This window comes from Urocampus carinirostris, chromosome 4, assembly GCF_059441175.1.
Source record: "Urocampus carinirostris isolate Australia breed hairy pipefish chromosome 4, RoL_Ucar_1.0, whole genome shotgun sequence".
NCBI classification, from domain to species: Eukaryota; Metazoa; Chordata; class Actinopteri; order Syngnathiformes; family Syngnathidae; genus Urocampus; species Urocampus carinirostris.
The window spans coordinates 44,157,581-44,177,062 of NC_142352.1; the positions used below are offsets into that span (position 1 = coordinate 44,157,581).

At 39.1% G+C, this 19,482-nt stretch overlaps 1 protein-coding gene across 1 annotated transcript in view; it reads right to left on the reverse strand.

Moving 5' to 3' along the window:
* LOC148367660 (CUB and sushi domain-containing protein 1-like) overlaps positions 1–19,482 on the reverse strand; it is a 654,387-nt gene that overhangs the window by 156,325 nt on the left and 478,580 nt on the right. The window contains exons 24-26 of the mRNA XM_088334675.1: positions 17,341–17,510; positions 11,475–11,631; positions 3,989–4,180 (exon numbers count right to left, since the gene is read on the reverse strand). Coding sequence (XP_088190801.1) covers positions 3,989–4,180; positions 11,475–11,631; positions 17,341–17,510 — 519 coding nt within the window. The remainder of the gene's footprint in view (positions 1–3,988; positions 4,181–11,474; positions 11,632–17,340; positions 17,511–19,482) is intronic.

Genomic DNA, 19,482 nt, shown 5'->3' on the forward strand with positions numbered 1-19,482 from the left:
AAAAGTGTTTTTTTTCGCCTTGTTTTGGACTAAATTGTCCAAGATAGAGGAAAGAAAATGACAATCTTGATTTCTTAGCTAAAACAGATTTCAATTTCTTGTTTAGAATAAATATTAAACTCAAAGTAAGGAAACCTGTTACTTGAACCGTGACTAATTTCCTTGTTGGGGAAAAACAAAGGGAGGGTAACGTGCCTACACATAACTAATGGGTAAAACAGAGGGGGAGAGGGAAATAGTGACACCTTCTCTTCAAATAACTAAGGAAAACATGAGTCTTGGTAAATTCACCTAATCTACATGGCAGGAAGAGCAAATATTTTATTGAGCCAGACAGGCAGTGAGACAACCATAAAGGCAAAGTGATACATGGCCCAAAAGGGTAACAAAGGAGGTAGATGCAAAGGTATTTAGCCCAGGGGCCTTCCAGCAAGTATTCTCCTGGCTGCTGGTTTACCTGAAGTAAGACTGCAACAAAGCAGCCACAAATTAATGCTGGACTGCAAAGGAACTCAGCACACCTACTGATACCCACAAGGGTATGCGTGCACGTACATGTTCCTATTCTTTGTAGTTGCCATTAGCAACAAAATCAGGCCGTGTCCTGCCTCTGAGAGCTCAGGTGTGGAAGCTGGTTAAAGAAAGACAATGTTTGCTAGGGCATTAAGGAATTCCAAATTAAAATGTTCTAGGAGTACATATGATCCGTAGAATCTAAGAAAGCGTCAAGGCTTACGTTTGTTGAATATGCAAAGCTGTAAATAAAAGAAAAGTAAAGCCAACTATTTTGCAAGCAAACTTAATGAACATTGACAGGCATGGGGGTAACATGCAAGCGCCACACAGGAAGGCTGGTAGCTGGATTTGAACAGAACTGTGCCACAGAAGTGCTAACCGCCGTGCAGCCTGTGTAATGTATATGACTCACAAATGATTATGTTTGTTTTATTGGATTTCTATGAGTTGAATTTAAAGACGAATGTGGTAGGTTTACAATAATACAGGTTGAGTGTTGAAATTACATGGGTAAACTACAAAATTTATATTTTCTTTTTTTGTGCTTTATCAGTGGGTATAAGAACTATTGATTGAGCATTGACCTGTGTATTTTCAGGAAATGCCCATAGTTTTGAAGGTGGTTCTAAAGCAGGAATCATAAACTCAGTTGCACTCTGGAGCAAGATCCAGACTTTCTGTTCAGTAAAAGAATGCCATGTATTTTTTGTTGTTGTTTGTTTTGTAAAATGCTTTTTAGCCTACATTCGTAACCTACCCTACCAATTTCACAAACAACAGGAAAAAACATTTTTTGTTTGGCATTAAATGTGTTAACGGGTTTATTTTAACAGCTGAGTGAACGCCGCTGTTTTACATCCGAGCTAACTCACCCTACAATATAAACTCATCAACACTGCACCCTAGCAGCAGGAGAGAGCATTTGGCTTGCATTTATTAAGAAAATCATAACTTTTGATGGAAATGATCCAGAGACTCGCCTATTTTTCTTCATACTCAGAAATTTAGTTTGGGCTAACGAGCCAGATCTGGTCCACGAGCTATATGTTTAACATTACCGGTTTAAAGCATATTTAGCTCTTGAGACACATTGTACCAGGCGCGCGAGTCTTCAATAGTTTATGAGGGCTGAACGAAGATCTTGAACAGCATTTTCAAATCCACTTGTTAATATGACCTGACAGGTAATATGTTGAAAGCCCAACACAGACAATATAGCAGTGTCAAGGGATCAGTATCTTGGCTCCATCAAAGCTCATGGGCACTGGTGTCCGACTTGGTTACTTCCGCGCTCGTTTTGCCTTCAGGCTTTAACATCTGGCTGGAAATTATGAACAAAACATGTGAAGTGTGTCCCTGCTTCGGTTCCAATTGCTGGACTTGGGGGAGGCAGAAGTTCCAAGTGTTGAAGGTCGAGTGCTTTCCAAGTGGAGGTAAAACACCTCAGCCTTCAGGGAGGTCAGGGTCAGAGTGAGAAGATGTAGAAATGACTTCTATTGGATCTTGAGTAGGTCGTCCTTCCCTTGCCAACCTATAGAAGGTCAGTCTTCCACATAAGCATGGATGGTGAGCATATGCGGTCAAAAGCCTTTCTCAGTAGAATATCAGATGAGCAAATACGGGTCAGTAGCTATGATTTGGTCTTGGCCACTCAAGGTAGAACTCCACATCAAAGAGCAGCCCCTGCGGCTGCTTGACTGCAGTACGGATGCAGATTTGCTCTGACATTTTTTGGATGCTTTAATACCCTTTGGACCATATTTGGCTTATGTATGCCTTGGGCCAGCATTTCTTCCTTCCCAAGGGCAATATCAGAGCTATGTCCAAACTAGCTCACGTCACATGGGTTCATTAGTATAACACTATATCTGATGGTAACATATTTATTTAGACATAAAATATGTCAATGTAGTGCATGTGTACCAGGATTAGGTCCTGTAGAATATTTTTCACTTCTGAAACACTACACCATTATTGAATCCCAGAGTATTCCCCATGGTGATATTGATCTGATGTAATCCTAGCAATAATTCTGGTATACATTGTGTACTGTACATAATGTCAGTTTTTTCCTCCAAATTTCCACATTTTAAAGGGCCTACTTCAATGAAGGGGGTTGTGATTAAATACTTAAGTAAATCATTTTCTAAAATCCTTAATATCACTGTTCATGAGGGTGACAATGAATTTTTGGAAAGGGTTAACCTAAGTGACAACTGGTTTATGAACACTGATATTAAAGATTTTAGACTTACAGCAAATCCCTCATTAGAATATGTTTCACCTTTCACTGTCTTCCTGATTCACAGATTTACATAATGCACTGTGTTTTTGTTAATGAGAATTGTAGAAAGTACTTCAATTTTTGAAACAAATATTTGGAGCAGAAGACAAATGAATACTGTTTTGTATTTAAAGAAAGAACATTAAAAACACAGATTCCGCTTCACATATTTCACCCTTCACTGAACCTTTTGGAACTCAAACCTTGCTGAAACAAAGAGACTACAATAATCTGATATATACAATCCTATAGGTTTTTTTTTGTTTTGTTTTTTTTGTTTTTTCATTTTTGCTGATATCAGCTCAAAATCTGATCTGTATTGGGTCAGCACAGTCCTAATTCATTAAGGGTGTCATTTGTGTGTCTAGAAAAAAAGCTGCTAGATTTAGTATCCAATCAGACACTACTCTGTATTGACTAGCAAAAAAGGGTATCACTTCATAGGGGGTTCAGACTTTTGCAGATTTCATTTTTGGGTCAAGAGGCAGTGTCTCTTACAGAAAATAACAACAAAAACGTTTTTATCACCGGCATCTTGTGTTATTGTGGGCTGTAATCTATTGCCTAGGAAGGTCTTCAAACTTGCTCTGATCACTTTGTTACGTGTGCTATTGAGATGTTCTTCTTTGTTCAACTACTCTGAAAAAGTACTGTAAAAAACCTGGCATTGTCTAACATGGAAACATTAAAAGTATAATGATCTTTGCTCATTTGAAATCTGGTAATGCAAATTCTAAATTAATGGGAACAGCAAAATGATTTGATGGATACAATAACATGCGTCTTATTTTTGGGGGGAATCAACCCTCTTAAAAGCAAGTTTTTATATTGCATGAATTAGCGTGCTGCTGTTAGCCTGCTAGTATCGGTAGCATGAAACCACTAAGTGCTCCGTGGGTATCGTGTATCTCTGAATTCCTAAGTTCTTAAATTGCCTCGTCTTGCAAAATGGAGTTGGGTGGATACATTACCTTATAAATATATTGGGCAGTCCTTTGAGGTCGGCAATCGAGTCTTTTTAGTTTAAACAGGTCAAAATCACTGCCCTGCTTTTCTAAGCTCTTAAATGTGCATGTTGAAACTCCTATATCAATTGCCAGGTAAAAGAAGATCAGTCTCAAGTACCGATTTTCTGAAAAATGTTGAGCCTCTAAATTGGGCTAATGATCATTTCAATCACATACGAACCAGTGCATGATGGAAGTGGTCTGTCCCAGACGCGTCTGTCCCCACTTAAACATGTCAATGTACTACTTCCATGAAGGGTGTAGCCAGGATTGCAGGAGTAAAGGACAAATGTGTTGGCAAAATGTCCATCGTCTTGGATCTTGTAGCCGTAACTGGGGACGCCAGGTTCTTCACACCGGACCAGGTCAAAACCTGAAATAGAAATAAATCGGAAATGATGGAATCTAATCCTTTAAGGTTGACTTTGAGTGTCTAGTTTAGACCATTAATTAAATAATTCAATGGAGACGGATCATACTTTTTCAGGGTTGGCTTCCAGTATGTATTTAAGCTATTAAAATCAAGCGCTTGTCTTCAGATCCAATTTATTTTAACCACTCTCTTGTTTTATTTTACTTTTCATCTTTCTTTTTGTTCATTAGTTGTCAAAAACAAAACAGGCTGAAAAAGCATTTGAAAAATGTTCCTCAAAATCAATGAGTGGGAGGCAATATATCCAGAATGTGAATTTTTTTTTACTGCTATTTCTGCACTTTTTGAGCTCAACCCTCAGCAGGAATTGGTTGGAAATCTGGGAGTGAGTCTCTTTTCGCTTGTCAGACTTGTAAGAAATTGCTCTTTTGCTGACTGAGAAAGACCATTCTCAGGAGATTTGTACTACATGTCATTTTTCAAATACTGTGACACTCGGAGGAATTACTTGACCACGCAAACACATCCAGTAACTAATCCTCTATTTCCCAGTGCTTGCGAGAAGAAAAATGGATACTTTTTATAGCCGTTTTAATAGTTGAATAAAATAGTGTATGCCCATTTTTATATCAGCGACAAACACCCTTCAGAGAAGGGGTGGGCAACTACTTGGAGTCAGGTCCCAAATTGGGTTCAAATATTTGGCCAATGAGACCAATCTATTTTTTGTAGGAATAAATAAACATGAAGACATATTTATGTTATATTTCTTTATGTATGTTTTTTAATCGATTATTTTCATCAAATTGGTTTTTGAAACACTCACACTTAAAAGCTAAATAATATATTAAGTCCCTGTTTTAAGCACTAAATTTGATTGTTTCTGTAGTTGTATTGCTTTAGTACTTTTGGAGCATTTCCCGAGGTAGATTTTTGTAGTATTCCTGTAATATTTTTGTAGTATGCCTTTAGTTGTTTCCATCCATTCATGCATTATCTGCACCGCTTATCCTCAGTAGGGTCACTGGGGGTCCCATCCCAGCCATCCTCGGGCAGTGGGCAGGGGCCACCCCTATCTGGTTGCCAGCGAGTCGCATGGCACACAGGGACAGACAATTCACTCGCTCATTCACACCTAGGGACAATTTGGACCGGCCAATAAACCGGGCATGCATGTTTTTGGAATGTGGGAGGAAACTGGAGAGCCCGGAGGAAACCCACGCAAGTACGGGAAGAACATGCAAACTCCACACAGTAGGTTTGATCTCATGACCTCAGAACTGTACCGCACACACCCTAACCACTGCGCCGCTGTGCTGTCCACCTTTAGTTTCATTTTTTCAGTATTTTTCTAGTATTCGAGCAGTAGTTTTTTTGGAGAAATTCTGTAGAATTCTTGTAGTATTTCTATAGTAGACATTTTATTGTATATCTGTAATATTTGTTTAGTGTTACTGTTTATGTGTTTTTTTTCCCAGTTTTTCAGTCATAGCATTTCTGTAGTCATCTTTTTGTAGTATTTCTCACCTAATATTTCTGTTGTCATATTTCTTGTATTTTTGTATTACTGTTGTCAAATTTTTGTAGTACTTCTGTAGTAGTATTTTTGAAAAATAGCATTTTTTGGTATTTCATTTAATTTGGGGAGTTGTTCCACAATGGTAGTGTTGTAGTTATTTTTATATCTTTTTATTGTTCTTAACAGAATGAAAGCAAAATGATATTAAAATGTGATATTTTGTTTTTTGGGTTGGTAATTTTGTTTTTTATTTAAAAAAAAAGTACTTTTTTTGAATATACATGTATATACGGTATTGTCATTACAGTTTGACCATTTTCATCTGGTGGGTCAGAAAAAAAAAGCCTGATGGGCAGCATGTAGCAGGCGAACGTAGTTCTCCCACCCTACTCAAGAGTAATTATGCTGAATAAAACATACATTTGTCATGTCCTTGGCCTATTGTGTGTTTTTTTTTCTTTCAGTGCCTGACTGATAGGGGCATGGCTTTCACAGGGTGTTGTACCCAGAATACTCCTCATCAGAAGACTGCGCTTGCTTCTGTTTCTGGCGGTTCACATATTTAGCCATAGTCTCGTTGTTGATTGCTAGTTCTTTTTTATCAGTGTAAAATGTTTACTTTGTCCTGCTCTTTCTCGCCTCACTGTATATGCATTTGATTTTTTTTTCCGGTTACAACGCGATTGTTTGCCCTCCAAGCCTTAAGTGAGCTCTTTTTGTTCTTGTGTGTTTTCTTGGCTTTTGGTCAGACTTTATCATTTTTTAGATTTTTTGAATGAATGAATTAATGAAAACTTTATTCGAACATTAAAAACAAAAACAGAACAAAAACAATAACTCAACAACAGAACAATATTACATAATATGTTCAAAAAAGGGGCAGCACGGCGGTGCGGTGGTTAGCGAGTGTGTGGCACAGTTCTGAGGTCATGGGTTCAAATCCAGCTACCACCCTTCCTATGCGGAGTTTTGGATAGATGAATGGATATTCGAAAAGGGGTAGTCAGAAGAAAATGCTTGTATTCCCTGCCTACCCCTTCATCTTCCCTATTAAACACACCAATTATATAACAACAATTGTATTACTATTATAACAACAGTTATGATAAAAAAAACAGCAACAATAACAAAGTAAATCATAGTTCTAGACGCACTATTCCCAATCTCTCGTATCACTCATAACCGATTTTCTTCATCTCTGTATTCCGTCAGGAATGTTTTTTTTTTTATTTTATTTAAATTTGAACAAGTGAATAGTTGGACATTGTTTTATCTCGTCTTGAAAACCGTTCCAGACCTTGACTCCACACACAGACACACACATACTTCTCCTGGTGGTTCTCACCTGTATTATTATTTTCTCTAAATAAGTCAATTTAATTTTACACATTTCTATTAATGTGGCTTAGTATTTGGGGGTTTTGTTTTATTTTTGTATTTAGTGCTCTGCGGAACACTGGGGAAACAGAAAAAAATCTCCAAAGGCAAACTCTCATCTCATCTCATCAGCCGTACAGCTTATCCTCATTAGGGTCGCGGGGGGGGGCTGGAGCCCATCCCAGCCATCTCCGGGCAGTGGGCAGGGGACACCCTGAACTGGTTGCCAGCCAATCGCAGGGCACACGGGGACAGACAACTCACTCGCCCATTCACACCTAGGGACAATTTGGACCGGCCAATTCACCTGAAATGCATGTTTTTGGAATGTGGGAGGAAACCGGAATGCCTGGAGGAAACCCACGCAAGCACGGGGAGAACATACAAACTTCGCACAGGAAGTCCGGTAGCTGGTTTTGAACCCACACAGGTTCCCAAGACCTTAGAACTGTGCAGCACATGCGCTAACCACTGCGCCGCCGTGCTGCCCCAAAGGCAAACTATGTTGTTCAAATTATAAATACGTTCTCAACATTACTAAATTGCGTTATTTATCATCTTGTAAACATTTAAAAACATATGTTGCTCCTACAAGTGGAATAAAAAATACCTCTGACAAGAAAAACGATTTAACGTATTTTAGGTGTATATTTCATGTTCGCAATAGTAATTATATATTTATTCACGCATATGAAATTTTACTTTTGGTATGTTTCTAGAGAATAATTCATACAATTAGGCAATCTGAAGAAAACAAACATAGACAACAAAACATAACGGAAACAATATGCTGTTGACAATCAGATAATTCTGCCGATTGTAAGGATTGTTTTCCGTCTTACTTGAAAAATAACTTAAAATACAATATAATGAAGCATATCCGATTAAGAAAAAAATTGGCACAGAATTACAGATTATTTTACTTATAATTGCCCCTAGCCCTCTACCACAGGTTTTTTTTTTTAAATTCAAGTCTTCAAGGTTAGAAAAAAGGGTTGCGAGAATCAACCAAAGCAACATGATTGGCCGTTTGCGACATTGGTCAAAACAACAAACAGTGAGTTCAAATAAGGAACTGGCATCCCATTAAATCTTTTCACTCGTCCAATAGAAACAAACTTATAAATGTTGAAATTGTTTTACGTATTTTTCTTTTCATTATTATTTCACATGACCCCCTGGAGTTCCTTCTTGCACCCACATTTCAGAATCTCTTCTGTCATTGGAAACAATATAGTAAACAACCATTATAACAAAATTAGACGTTGCACTCCAGGATAAACACCTAATAAATGCTTAAAGACTTCAACTTAAAGTATAAACCATTTCCTGTGATTTGAGCCCTTTGTAATGGTCAGGAGGAAGTTTAGACTACTTCACTTTCCAAAAAGCGTTCGGATTCAGCAATATTCCAGAGATGTCTGGTATGAATCGCTCTCCTGAGGTGCTGCCGCAGCGTCTCAATTAGTTTGAGGGAGTCAGAACGCTGACTCAGCAACTCCAAAAAGGTGTATTTTCCTCTCTTTATGCTACTTTACTGTTGAGCTAGTCCTGTCTATTACTGTAAGTTGCTGTCTGATTGAAAAACCTATTCAGACACAGGCCTTTCTTTTGTCCCTCAAACATTGTTATATACTGCAGTCTCAAACTTTGGGAAACATATTTTTCTTATTAATGGAACGGGTGTGAGAAGTCCGTATTAGAGAAATTATATCTTCGGATGAGAAGAGGATTTCTCTCCAGATCGTTAAGCATCCACAATTGTTATCTCGCTGTGTTTTTTTTTACTGACGGGAGAGAAGCTACATTACATTAATTTCTGTATGGACAATGTTGTTCCTATAAAAACTGTACGCTGCTATGTCAACAACAAGCCCTGGATAAAGAGCGACATCAAGTGCCTTCTGAACCAAAAAAAGAGGGCCTTTAAAGATGGTGATCAGCAGGAGCTAAAACGAGTACAGAGGGAGCTCAGAGTCCAGCTCCGGGAAGGGAAGGAGCAGTACAGGAGGAAGTTGGAGAAAAAGCTGCAGAACAACAGCATGAAGGAGGTGTGGGAAGGGATGAAAACCATTACTGGCTGCAGCACCAAGCAGGGTGTGGCTGTGGACATAGATGTTGGGAGAGTCAATCAGTTAAACAACTTTTTGAATTACATTTTTGGACTTCTCCAGTGGCTTCAATACCATACAGCCTCTGCTACTGAGTAGGAAACTGACCTAGATGGGAATTAGCTCACACCTTGTGGAATGGATTACGGACTACCTGACAGGCAGACCCAAGTATGTGAAACAGGGGGGGCTGTACATCGGACACTGTGGTTAGCAGCACAGGATCTCTGCAGGGGACCGTGCTCTCTCCGTTCCTATTCACTCTCTATACATCGGACTTTCAGTACAACTCTGAGTCCTGCCACGTGCAAAAGTTTGCTGATGACACTGCGATCGTGGGATGTATCAGAAGTGGGCAGGAGGAGGAGTACAGGATATTGATTCAGGACTTCGTCCAATGGAGCAACGCAAACCACCTGCACCTGAACACCACCAAGACCAGGGAGATGGTGGTGGACTTAAGGAGAACTAGAACTCACCCGGTTCCTGTAACCATCAAAGGAGAATGTGTAGAATTTGTCCAGACCTACAAATACCTGGGTGTGCAGCTGGACAACAAACTGGACTGGACTGCCAACACAGAAGCTCTATGTAGGAAAGGTCAAAGCCGACTTTACTTCCTCAGAAGGCTGGCGTCCTTCAACATCTGCAAAAAGCTCCTGAAAATATTCTATGAGACTGTTGTGGCAAGTGCCTTCTTCTATGCAGCAGCGTGTTGGGGAGGCAGCGTCATGAAGAAGGATGCCTCTCGTCTCAATAAACTGGTGAGTAAAGTGAGCTCTGTTGTGGGCACGGAGCTGGACAGCCTGACAACAGGAGCTGAGAGACGGGCACTGAAAAAGTTGCGGTCAATCATGGACAATTCATCACATCCACTACACAGCATTACATCCAGACAGAAGAGCTGTCACTGTCTTGTACCACGGACAGACTGAAGAGATATTTTCTTCCTCATGCCCTAAGGCTCTTAAACTCCACCCGGCAGAGTAAAGGCCCACATTAAACCACACCCCCTACATTGCATATTACCGAATTTTATTGCAATATGTATTCTGTGTAGCACTATCTAGATACTCTATAGAACACGCTACAGTGGGTATAAGCACGTCACATTGGGTATTTGTATATTGTATTCTTTTTGCTTTATTATTGTATTGTTTCTCAGCACAGGGATGCTGCTGGAAATGTGAATTTCCCTGCGCAGATGAATACAGTATCTATCTATCTATCTATCTATCTATCTATCTATCTATCTGTCTATCTATCTATCTATTTATCTATCTTGTTTAACTCTCTCCATTTATAGACAATCTGTCCCATCAGTGACCAACCAACATCGAGACTCTTAGAGATACTTTTGTGACTCTTTCAATGCCCATGCACGTTATTAATTCTTAATTGTAGGTATTCTGAGAGTACTTTTGTGTAACTGTTAAAAATATTTTTTTTTCAACACCAGACGTTTCTCTCACATTAGGAGAGCCGGTTCCAACCAACTTTTGCCATTTTTGAAGGCCTTCAAAATTTGGTTACGTAGCTATAAAGACAAAGGACACATTAAAATAAAGCTTTGAAACCTTATCTTTCATTAGAGAAAAGTATGTTTGTATCATATTATCTCATCTCATTAGCCGTACCGCTTATCCTCATTAGGGTCGCGGGGGGGCTTGAGCCCATCCCAGCCATCTCCGGGCAGTGGGCAGGGGACACCCTGAACTGGTTGCCAGCCAATCGCAGTGCACACAGGGACAGACAACTCATTCGCTTATTCACACCTAGGGACAATTTGGACCGGCCAATCCACCTGAAATGCATGTTTTTGGAACGTGGGAGGAAACCGGAGTGCCCGGAGGAAACCCACGCAAGCACAGAGAGAACACACAAACTCCGCACAGTAAGTCCAGTAGCTGGATTTGAACCCTACAGGAAGTTCCCAAGACCTTAGAACTGTGCCGCATACGCACTAACCACTGCCCCGCCGTGCTGCCTTATATTATATTATCTCATATTAGCTGCTCCGCTTATCCTCAGTAGGGTCGCGGGGGTGCTGGAGCCCATCCCAGCAATCATCGGGCAGTGGGCAGGGGACATATTATTTATTTTTTTAGATTAAAGCAAAACAACATATTTTTAGGTTTAGGCACTCAGGGACAATGCTTCTGAAAAAACTGTATCTGTTATGACACTCAATTAGTTAGAAAGTACACATTATCAAGTAAATCCAAGTAACTCAACATAGGATTTGCATCCTTGACTCACTTGTGTATGTGAGGTGAATTTGACTCACTTGTGTATGTGAGGTGAAAGCCCTGAGTAGTTCCGGAGGCGTTGCTGTTGAACTCCAGCCACAGGTGATTGGACGTACTATTGATAACATGGCCCATCATAACTCCACGGGTGAAATTTCCAAGGAGACGAGATGAACTGTTTTCACCATCATACACCTGTCAATCAAGACAAATAACTTCTCTTGAGATTTTAATATACACCATTTTAAACGAGGGGTGACGTGTCATTTATTATTATGTCCCCACCAATATTATGTTAGCCCTTGCTAAAGCTACTTCTTTGTTACAGATTAAAGCAAAGGGTTACAAGTTTGATGTACATTTTTGAAAATGCAACTGTTATCGTGTTGAAATTATTTTGTCTCTATGTTACTATTATTTTACCACTAAGATGTTGTTATCACAAGCTGGACTAAACTAGGCCCGGTCAACCACAAATGCATAAACAGATATAAAGAAAGGACACTTGGGCAATCACATATAAAATACCGTAAATTCCGGACTATAAGCCGTTACCTTACCCACAAACTTTCAACCCTGCGGCTTATTCGGTGATGCGGCCAATTAATGTAATTTTTCTAACGGCCGCCAGCGGCGCTCGAGTACAAAAGGTAAGATTTAGACCGGTGAAATATATGCGCCAAGGAAGACTGCAACTTCTTAGCTTGTGCACGAATTAAATTAGCGTAGACATATCCCCATTATGCAAATTGCAAAAAGAAAGGCGGCAACTTTCAAGCTAAACGCAATCGAGCAGTCCGATAAAGAAGTAAACAGAGCTACTGCACGTAAACTTTACTTTGCGAGCGTGTTGCTAGCGTGTTCTTGAATAAGGGAGCGTGGGACGACGTCTTTATGACAAAGTATTTTTCTCATACTGAAAAGACGACTTTGATGATGTCAGTTATAGGAGTAAGATGAGGATGGTTTACTGTGGTTTCTACATGTACGGTATAATGTTTTTTTTAACAGACCCGTTTGCTGTATCGTGAGCGTGTTCCTAGTAGCGTTTTTCTACTCTTCACAGGCACTGTTTGGGATGAAAGTTATAATATTATTATTAAAGCTTTGAAAACTCTTTCGGTGTACCGTCTTTCTTTGTAAATATGTGTAACCATGTATGATATGTATTTGCAACTGTATATTTTTGTAATGTATTTATTTTAGAAACTTATTCTGATATGTTTTGCCCAAGCAAATGAGAAAGAAGGGGCGGGGCAAACGCAGGCTGACAGGAAGTGGAGTAAAGGTAAGACGTGTTTGTGGACGCGGCCGACAATAGTGGATATATATTTTTCCCACCCTTATCTTTGGAAATATACACTTTTTTCCTTGGATTACTTTCAACGGGCACCCGGACTCTGCAGGTCTGCATCAAACCTTAAGTACCGGTATCATTTTCGGTTCATTTTGCCGGCTGTGATTTTTGGATTCTGTCGGGTATGGATTCATTTTGTCTTTGTGTTGCATTTTTTCAATGTGGGCGCATGCGGCTAATATACAGGTGCGGCTTGTGTATGTACAAAATCGGTTTTCCTCCCGAAATGAGGTGGGTGCGGCTTATAATCAGGTGCGCTCTATAGTCCGGAATTTACGGTAGATGGGTTAAATCATACACGATGTATTCAGAGTTCTCATCAAAAATTGATTTAGTATGTAAAAACACTGAATATGGAAACGTTTTTATGCCAGTTAGAAAAGAGATCCTACCGATGTATGACACTATCTGTGCATCTTTTCTATTATTTATATTTTGAAAAGTTGTAGAAAATCACAATGACCCATTGTTCATGTGCTGTTTTCAGAACCAGTCCATGGGGTACTGAGGTGTTCTCCTGGAGCTACTCGATGCTGCAGGGGACTATGTTGGTAATGCCCTGTTTGTAGCACGAGCAGTAGTATGTCATGCTTATTCTACTTATCTTGGTCTCTTTGTCCTCTTCAGTCAATCGTCACTGTCCCAATTGTTTTTAATAGGGACCACATCTCATTTTATTATGATTTAGTGTATTTTACTGCATTTATTTGTCCATGATAATGGGTCCCAAGAAAGTTAATAATAAGGAAAGACAAAACATCGACAACAACGATCAATTAGATGAAGGAAATGTTTGCAACATACGAAAATTGAATGTTTGACAAAATTAAGCCTAACACGCCTGAGGTATTGAGACAGAATCCAAGTCGAGGAATTTTATATCTGGCGAGAGTGTCCGTGATATAACAGGACCATGATGGCAAATTGGTGACATGATGATTTATGAGATGCAAGGCTTTTCATTAACCATAGTGAGTTTTACACAGCCATCGAGCTTAATAGTGAAGAAGAAAATTAAGATCTTTTGAGAGAATGGGATGCTGGTGGAAGTTAGGAAGGAAAACAGTTAAGGCACATTTTTACAGATTGATTGTGTCACAGTGGTTTTTAATACTGAGAAAAGAGCTACGCATTAATATGTATTTTATTTTTTGAGTTCTGTTACAAATGGAGAAGAAATAAGGTTTCTAAATACATACATATATAAATTGTTACATATAAATGTATCTTTTTGAATGCTAGTGGAAGTCATTTATAAAGCTTGCATGGAAAAATCTAATATTCCTTATGGACTGCCTGAGATAAACATTCATTAGGTAATTAATATTCCAAATTGAGTAAAATGACTGAAAATTAAATTGAACAATGCACATGAAAAAGAGCAGTGACTAACAAACAGTTTGAAGTGTTTTGAAGTACTCTAAGTCGAAGCATTAACCTGATAATATCTTATATATTTAGCAACGTTTGTATCAATTCAGGCAACTCTCCTTTTTGAGTGAAGCATTTTATTTTGAAATAATCACAATAAATCTCATTAAACCACTTGCAAAAATAAGAATTATATAATTAATGCACATGTAGTTTTGAATCTCATCTCATCTCATTAGCCGTACCGCTTATCCTCATTAGGGTCGCGGGGGGGCTGGAGCCCATCCCAGCCATCTTCGGGCAGTGGGCAGGGGACACCCTGAACTGGTTGCCAGCCAGTCGCAGGGCACACGGGGACAGACAACTCATTCGCTCATTCACACCTAGGGACAATTTGGTCCGGCCAATTCACCTGAAATGCATGTTTTTGGAATGTGGGAGGAAACCGGAGTGCCCGGAGGAAACCCACGCAAGCACGGGGAGAACATACAAACTCCACACAGAAAGTCTGGAGCTGGATTTGAACCCACGACAGGTTCCCATGACATGAACTGTGCCGCACAAGCGCTAACCACTGCGCCGCCGTGCTGCCCGTAGTTTTGAATATGAATGTTTATTTGAATAGCTTTACTTTACTGAATGTATTTATTTTAGGAGAAATTTCCAAATTTTGTAGAAAGTAGGTTGAGCTTCCTGTGCCTTTTGGCACTCACTAGAGCAATTTAAACATGTTTATTACTATTTGCTATACATGTGTCACCTTGCAGTAACATACTTTTTACTTTTGTATTGCTCATCTCATTGGGAACATCTAAATTGTATTTTTCAGTCATGTTAAGCCTTTTAAAAAGTCAGGCTGAACCTTACAAATACAACCGAACCAGACAAGCTCAGTCTATGCTCTGGGCATAACACTGATAATACACTCGAACCACATACTGGCTTAACTGTGGCTTCAGGCCTAATACTGTCAAGAGAAGTGGTGAGTACTAGCAGTTTTAGTGTAACATAGTCTGAAAGTGCCATGACTATTAAAACACAAATACAACTGCTCTCACTACGTACTGATGATGACGACAAAAAGAATGCATGATGTCACTGGAGACAATTTTCAAAGAAGAAGCTTTGATAGCAATTGTAGTGTTCTGGGATAAAAAGTGCATAGTTTACTGAGTGCTGCATAAAAGGCGGTTGACATTTTCCGATTGGCCAAGTATTACAGAAATAGAAACTGAAAAATAAATGCCGCTCTGGTGCGGTATCAGGATTCTACCTGGGGCACAGGGATAAAGGGATGCTGAGCTAACCCTGCAGCTCCCCAGTAACTGACGGTAATGTGCTGAAGGCGAAAAGAGAAAGAATCAATCCTTTTGTGCCGTTGTTTCCCATGCGTTCAATCGTTTGGCTTTTGTGACTACTGGAGCAGGAACAAAATCGCCGATAATAGAAACAGGGCTAATACACCCCTGTTGGGTGTTAGTGTTTTTTTGAACAAGCATGTTAACATATCCAACAGAGGGTAAACCTTGTAAATCACAATAGATTTAATGGGCAAAATAAATTGCTGTCAGTGTTTAAAGTACATTTTTTAATATATATTAATATTAAAATTAGATATTTAGATATTTTTGTATTGTTTTTATAAATATATGACTGCCTTGGTATGTATTTGTTTTCTTTAAGGTAATCTAAAATAACATACAGCCTGGACACAATTGTCATGACTTGCCCATTACTCTCACCTGCGCTCACTCGTTTAACCCCAACTGCCACTCGTTTCCTAATTAGTTCTACCTCCTATTTAAACACGTCATTCTCGTTCACTCCTTGTCAGTCCGTCAGTGAACCTCCGCACATGCAGGGCAAGCATTTTTTGACTCTGGCTCCCCGTTCCTGTTTCCTTCTCGTCTTTCCGTGGCTTCCCGATCGTCTCCGGTTACCTGACGCCTTCCGATTTCTGACCACGCTCTGTTCTCCTTGTCCCGGCTGCCCGACTTGCTTCCGCCCTCCGACCACGCTCCATTCTTCTGTCCCGGCTGCCCGACTTGCTTCCGCCCATCGACCACACTCTGTTCTTCCGTCCCGGATGCCTGACTTGCTTCCGCTCACCGACCGCGCTTCGTTTGCGAGGGCTTCCTACTCCTCTTGCCCTGCGAGCACCGGATCGCTGTTGTTTGTTTCCCCGTGCCCGTCTTCCTCAATTCCCCAATAAAGCATTGCGTGAAACGTTACGAATTTGGGTCTACTATTAGTTCCGGTCTTGACAACAATGTTGTAATCAATACAAAACCTTTTTTTCATCATGCCTTTTGAGATCATTTTCTGAATGCTTGCACCACAAAACAGAGAGTAAATGCCCAACTTTCATTGCCAGGCCCATCTTGATAGTCAAGAGTGTCTAATTAAGTATGATTGTGAATTTAGTGTGCTGTGAAATATATTTGAGTCCAAAAAGAGGCTTCATTTCGGACAGTCAAAACCTAGTTCTAAATACAGGTATGGGGGGTGTACAGTAATCCCTCGGTTATCGCGGTTAATGGGGACCAAAAGCACCCGCGAAAAGTGAAGTAGCGACGCCCCTTCAAAAATGCTTAAAAAAATAGATAAATATTATTTTATTTTATTATTATAGTTTTTTAGACCCGCGAAGCTCTGAACCCGCGAACATGGAACCACGAAGTAGCTAGGTCCCACTGTAATGGGATTTTTTTATTTAAACTAAATGAGGTACCAGCAGACACAGTTTTGAGTATTGTGAATGTGTATGGTACACGTTGCGTGTATTATCCTTTTTTAATACAAATATTGGATAAAGTTAAATACTCTAAAATACATAAATATATTGAAACCATAGAACAGAACATTTTTATAGGCCATATCATGTGTGTTACCAAAAAGCAAAAAAAAATACTGTATATTATACCCACTCCCTCCATGAGACAGTTAAGGCGATCAGAATGCAGAACACGATGCAGGATGCAAATCCGTGAAGCGGCGAGGCCATGAAAGGTTAACCAGGTTATAGCGAGGAATGACTGTATATGCATTTATCTATTTTTATTGTTATTCTTCATAAGAGATCAACATTCCACAAACCTGATGCCCTCAGTTGTTATAATTTACTGTATGTAGTGTAGGTGTGCTTGCTTGTTTGTGTGGGTTGAGTTGACAAATACCCTGAGATAGTCTCCATCTTGCAGAGAGAAGGACTCAGCTTTCAGTCTGATTCCTTTCCCCTTTTCTGTGGTGATTCGATAGATGCACTCGTGATTGTTGTCATAGCTTGTAGGGAAGTTCGGGGAGACAAGAACACCCTCTGGTCCCAAGGAGGTGGCTCCACACTCAGCTATAGCAAAAGAGACGATAAAAGGCGGGGGATGCACATACACCATGGATCAAAATGAATGCAATTTTAGAGTATTATTTCTGAGTAGTCACATATCTGGTTTGGCTTTCTTCTAAAAGACTATGACCAGGGGTGACAGGGAAAATGCAAAACTTCCTACATGACAACAGTGATGACAATTTACCCTTCACAATAATTCATTTTGAATATATTTAACTATGTCTGGTAATAAATCTTATAATAAATATTCTCTACAATGGCACAATTCAATCGAAAACAGCCTCAGTGTAATAGCTGTTGACATTACACAAGATGATTTAACTGGCACTGTCAGAATGTATAGAATAATTCTGTGTTTGTGAGGTTTGGGTTTGTTTATCTTGAATGTAGTCCTATACAGCACCACCATTTACACATTTAGAATTAATTGATTCGTTCAGAGAAGTGAACTAAATTTACTTTGTCAAGACTGACTGAAGCTGGTTCTATATGTGAATCAAGGGGAAACATGTACTCAACAAGTACATGCTTTACACCAGGGTAAGGTGTTAAAAGTTATACAATTATCATTTGGACAAAAAAAAAAAGAGTCTTGGAAATAATTTGGATAGAAACTGTCAACCAGCATTTGTTCAGCTATAGATTTTCAATTTAATAAATTAAAATGCTTATCTTATACCACATTTTAAATTAAGTTATTAAAGCCAGAAAATAGTGTTCCAGTTATGCTACTAATAATGAGTTAATACTACAAAGGCAATACGTTTTTAATTCGCCCAATAATAAGCTAATGTAATTATTGTCAACTGAATTTTAATGTCAGCTTCTAGAGAGGCGCAGTGGAGAGCATTTTGCACACAGGGAAAACACACAGGGTCATCAACAGAGACCAGGATATCATTGGCTGCTCTCTGACTAGTCTAGATTACATTGTGGGATTGCGTTACCGCAGAAGAGCCAACAACATTAAAAAAAACTCCTCTTGCCCCTACCCTTGCCACCAACTCTTTGACGGGCTGCTGTTTGGCCGGCGCTTAAGGTCCCTTAAAACAAGGACTAACATGCTCAAGGATAATTGTTGACATTGTTTAGCCTTTAAGTAGTAGTGTAATTTATGATCCAGTTTTTTTTTTTTATTATTTACAAATCATAGACCATATTTGAGGTATTATTAAAATGATTATTCTGTAAAGAAGATGATGCCTGATGCCAGCACGTTGTTTTTTTTTTTGATCAAAATAATTATTTGTATGTCATGCTTATTCTACTTATCATAATTAATTCATTATTTATTTATTTTAAAGTTGTGGTAACAAAAAAATGGATTAGAATGAATATTTATGTTCGCCCAATTCTTCTGTTCAAAATAATGCATAGAATGACAAAATGTTCAAATTGTTTATCGAGTTCACTGCGTTAAAAAAAGAGATTACCAAAGAGCAAATGACAAAAGGGGTGATTTGGAAACATGAGCTAAATTAAGCTTTAACATATCTGAATGGTAAAGTTGAATCAAAAACGAAGGAGTGACTTGCATTTAGAAATAAAATAAATAAACAAAATAATGGTTTCCCAGGGGAGATTCTGTTATAAGGCAATAGTATGAAGCATTGTCTACAAAGTGATTCAACCGATTCATGCCCTTTGGGCGACCTACCTAAATATTGAAACAGTAAGGACCATTTATTTATTTTTACTTTCAAGTGAAAATATTTAGGTTATATATCAAAATAATGAAGTTTCTTTTAGACAAATATAAACATCTTTGCTCACAAATGATTGGCTTGAAATAATGGTAATAATCTACTGAACCCGCTTTTCCACTACATGGTTGCAGCCTGCTTTGCCTCGCCATGCCTCGCCTTTTGTGGTTTTCCATTATTAATAATTACCTGGTTCCTGGTCCCTGGAACCATTGTTCTTGGAACCACCTCTGTTGAACTTCTAAGCCATAGTCCTGGGATCTAAAAGG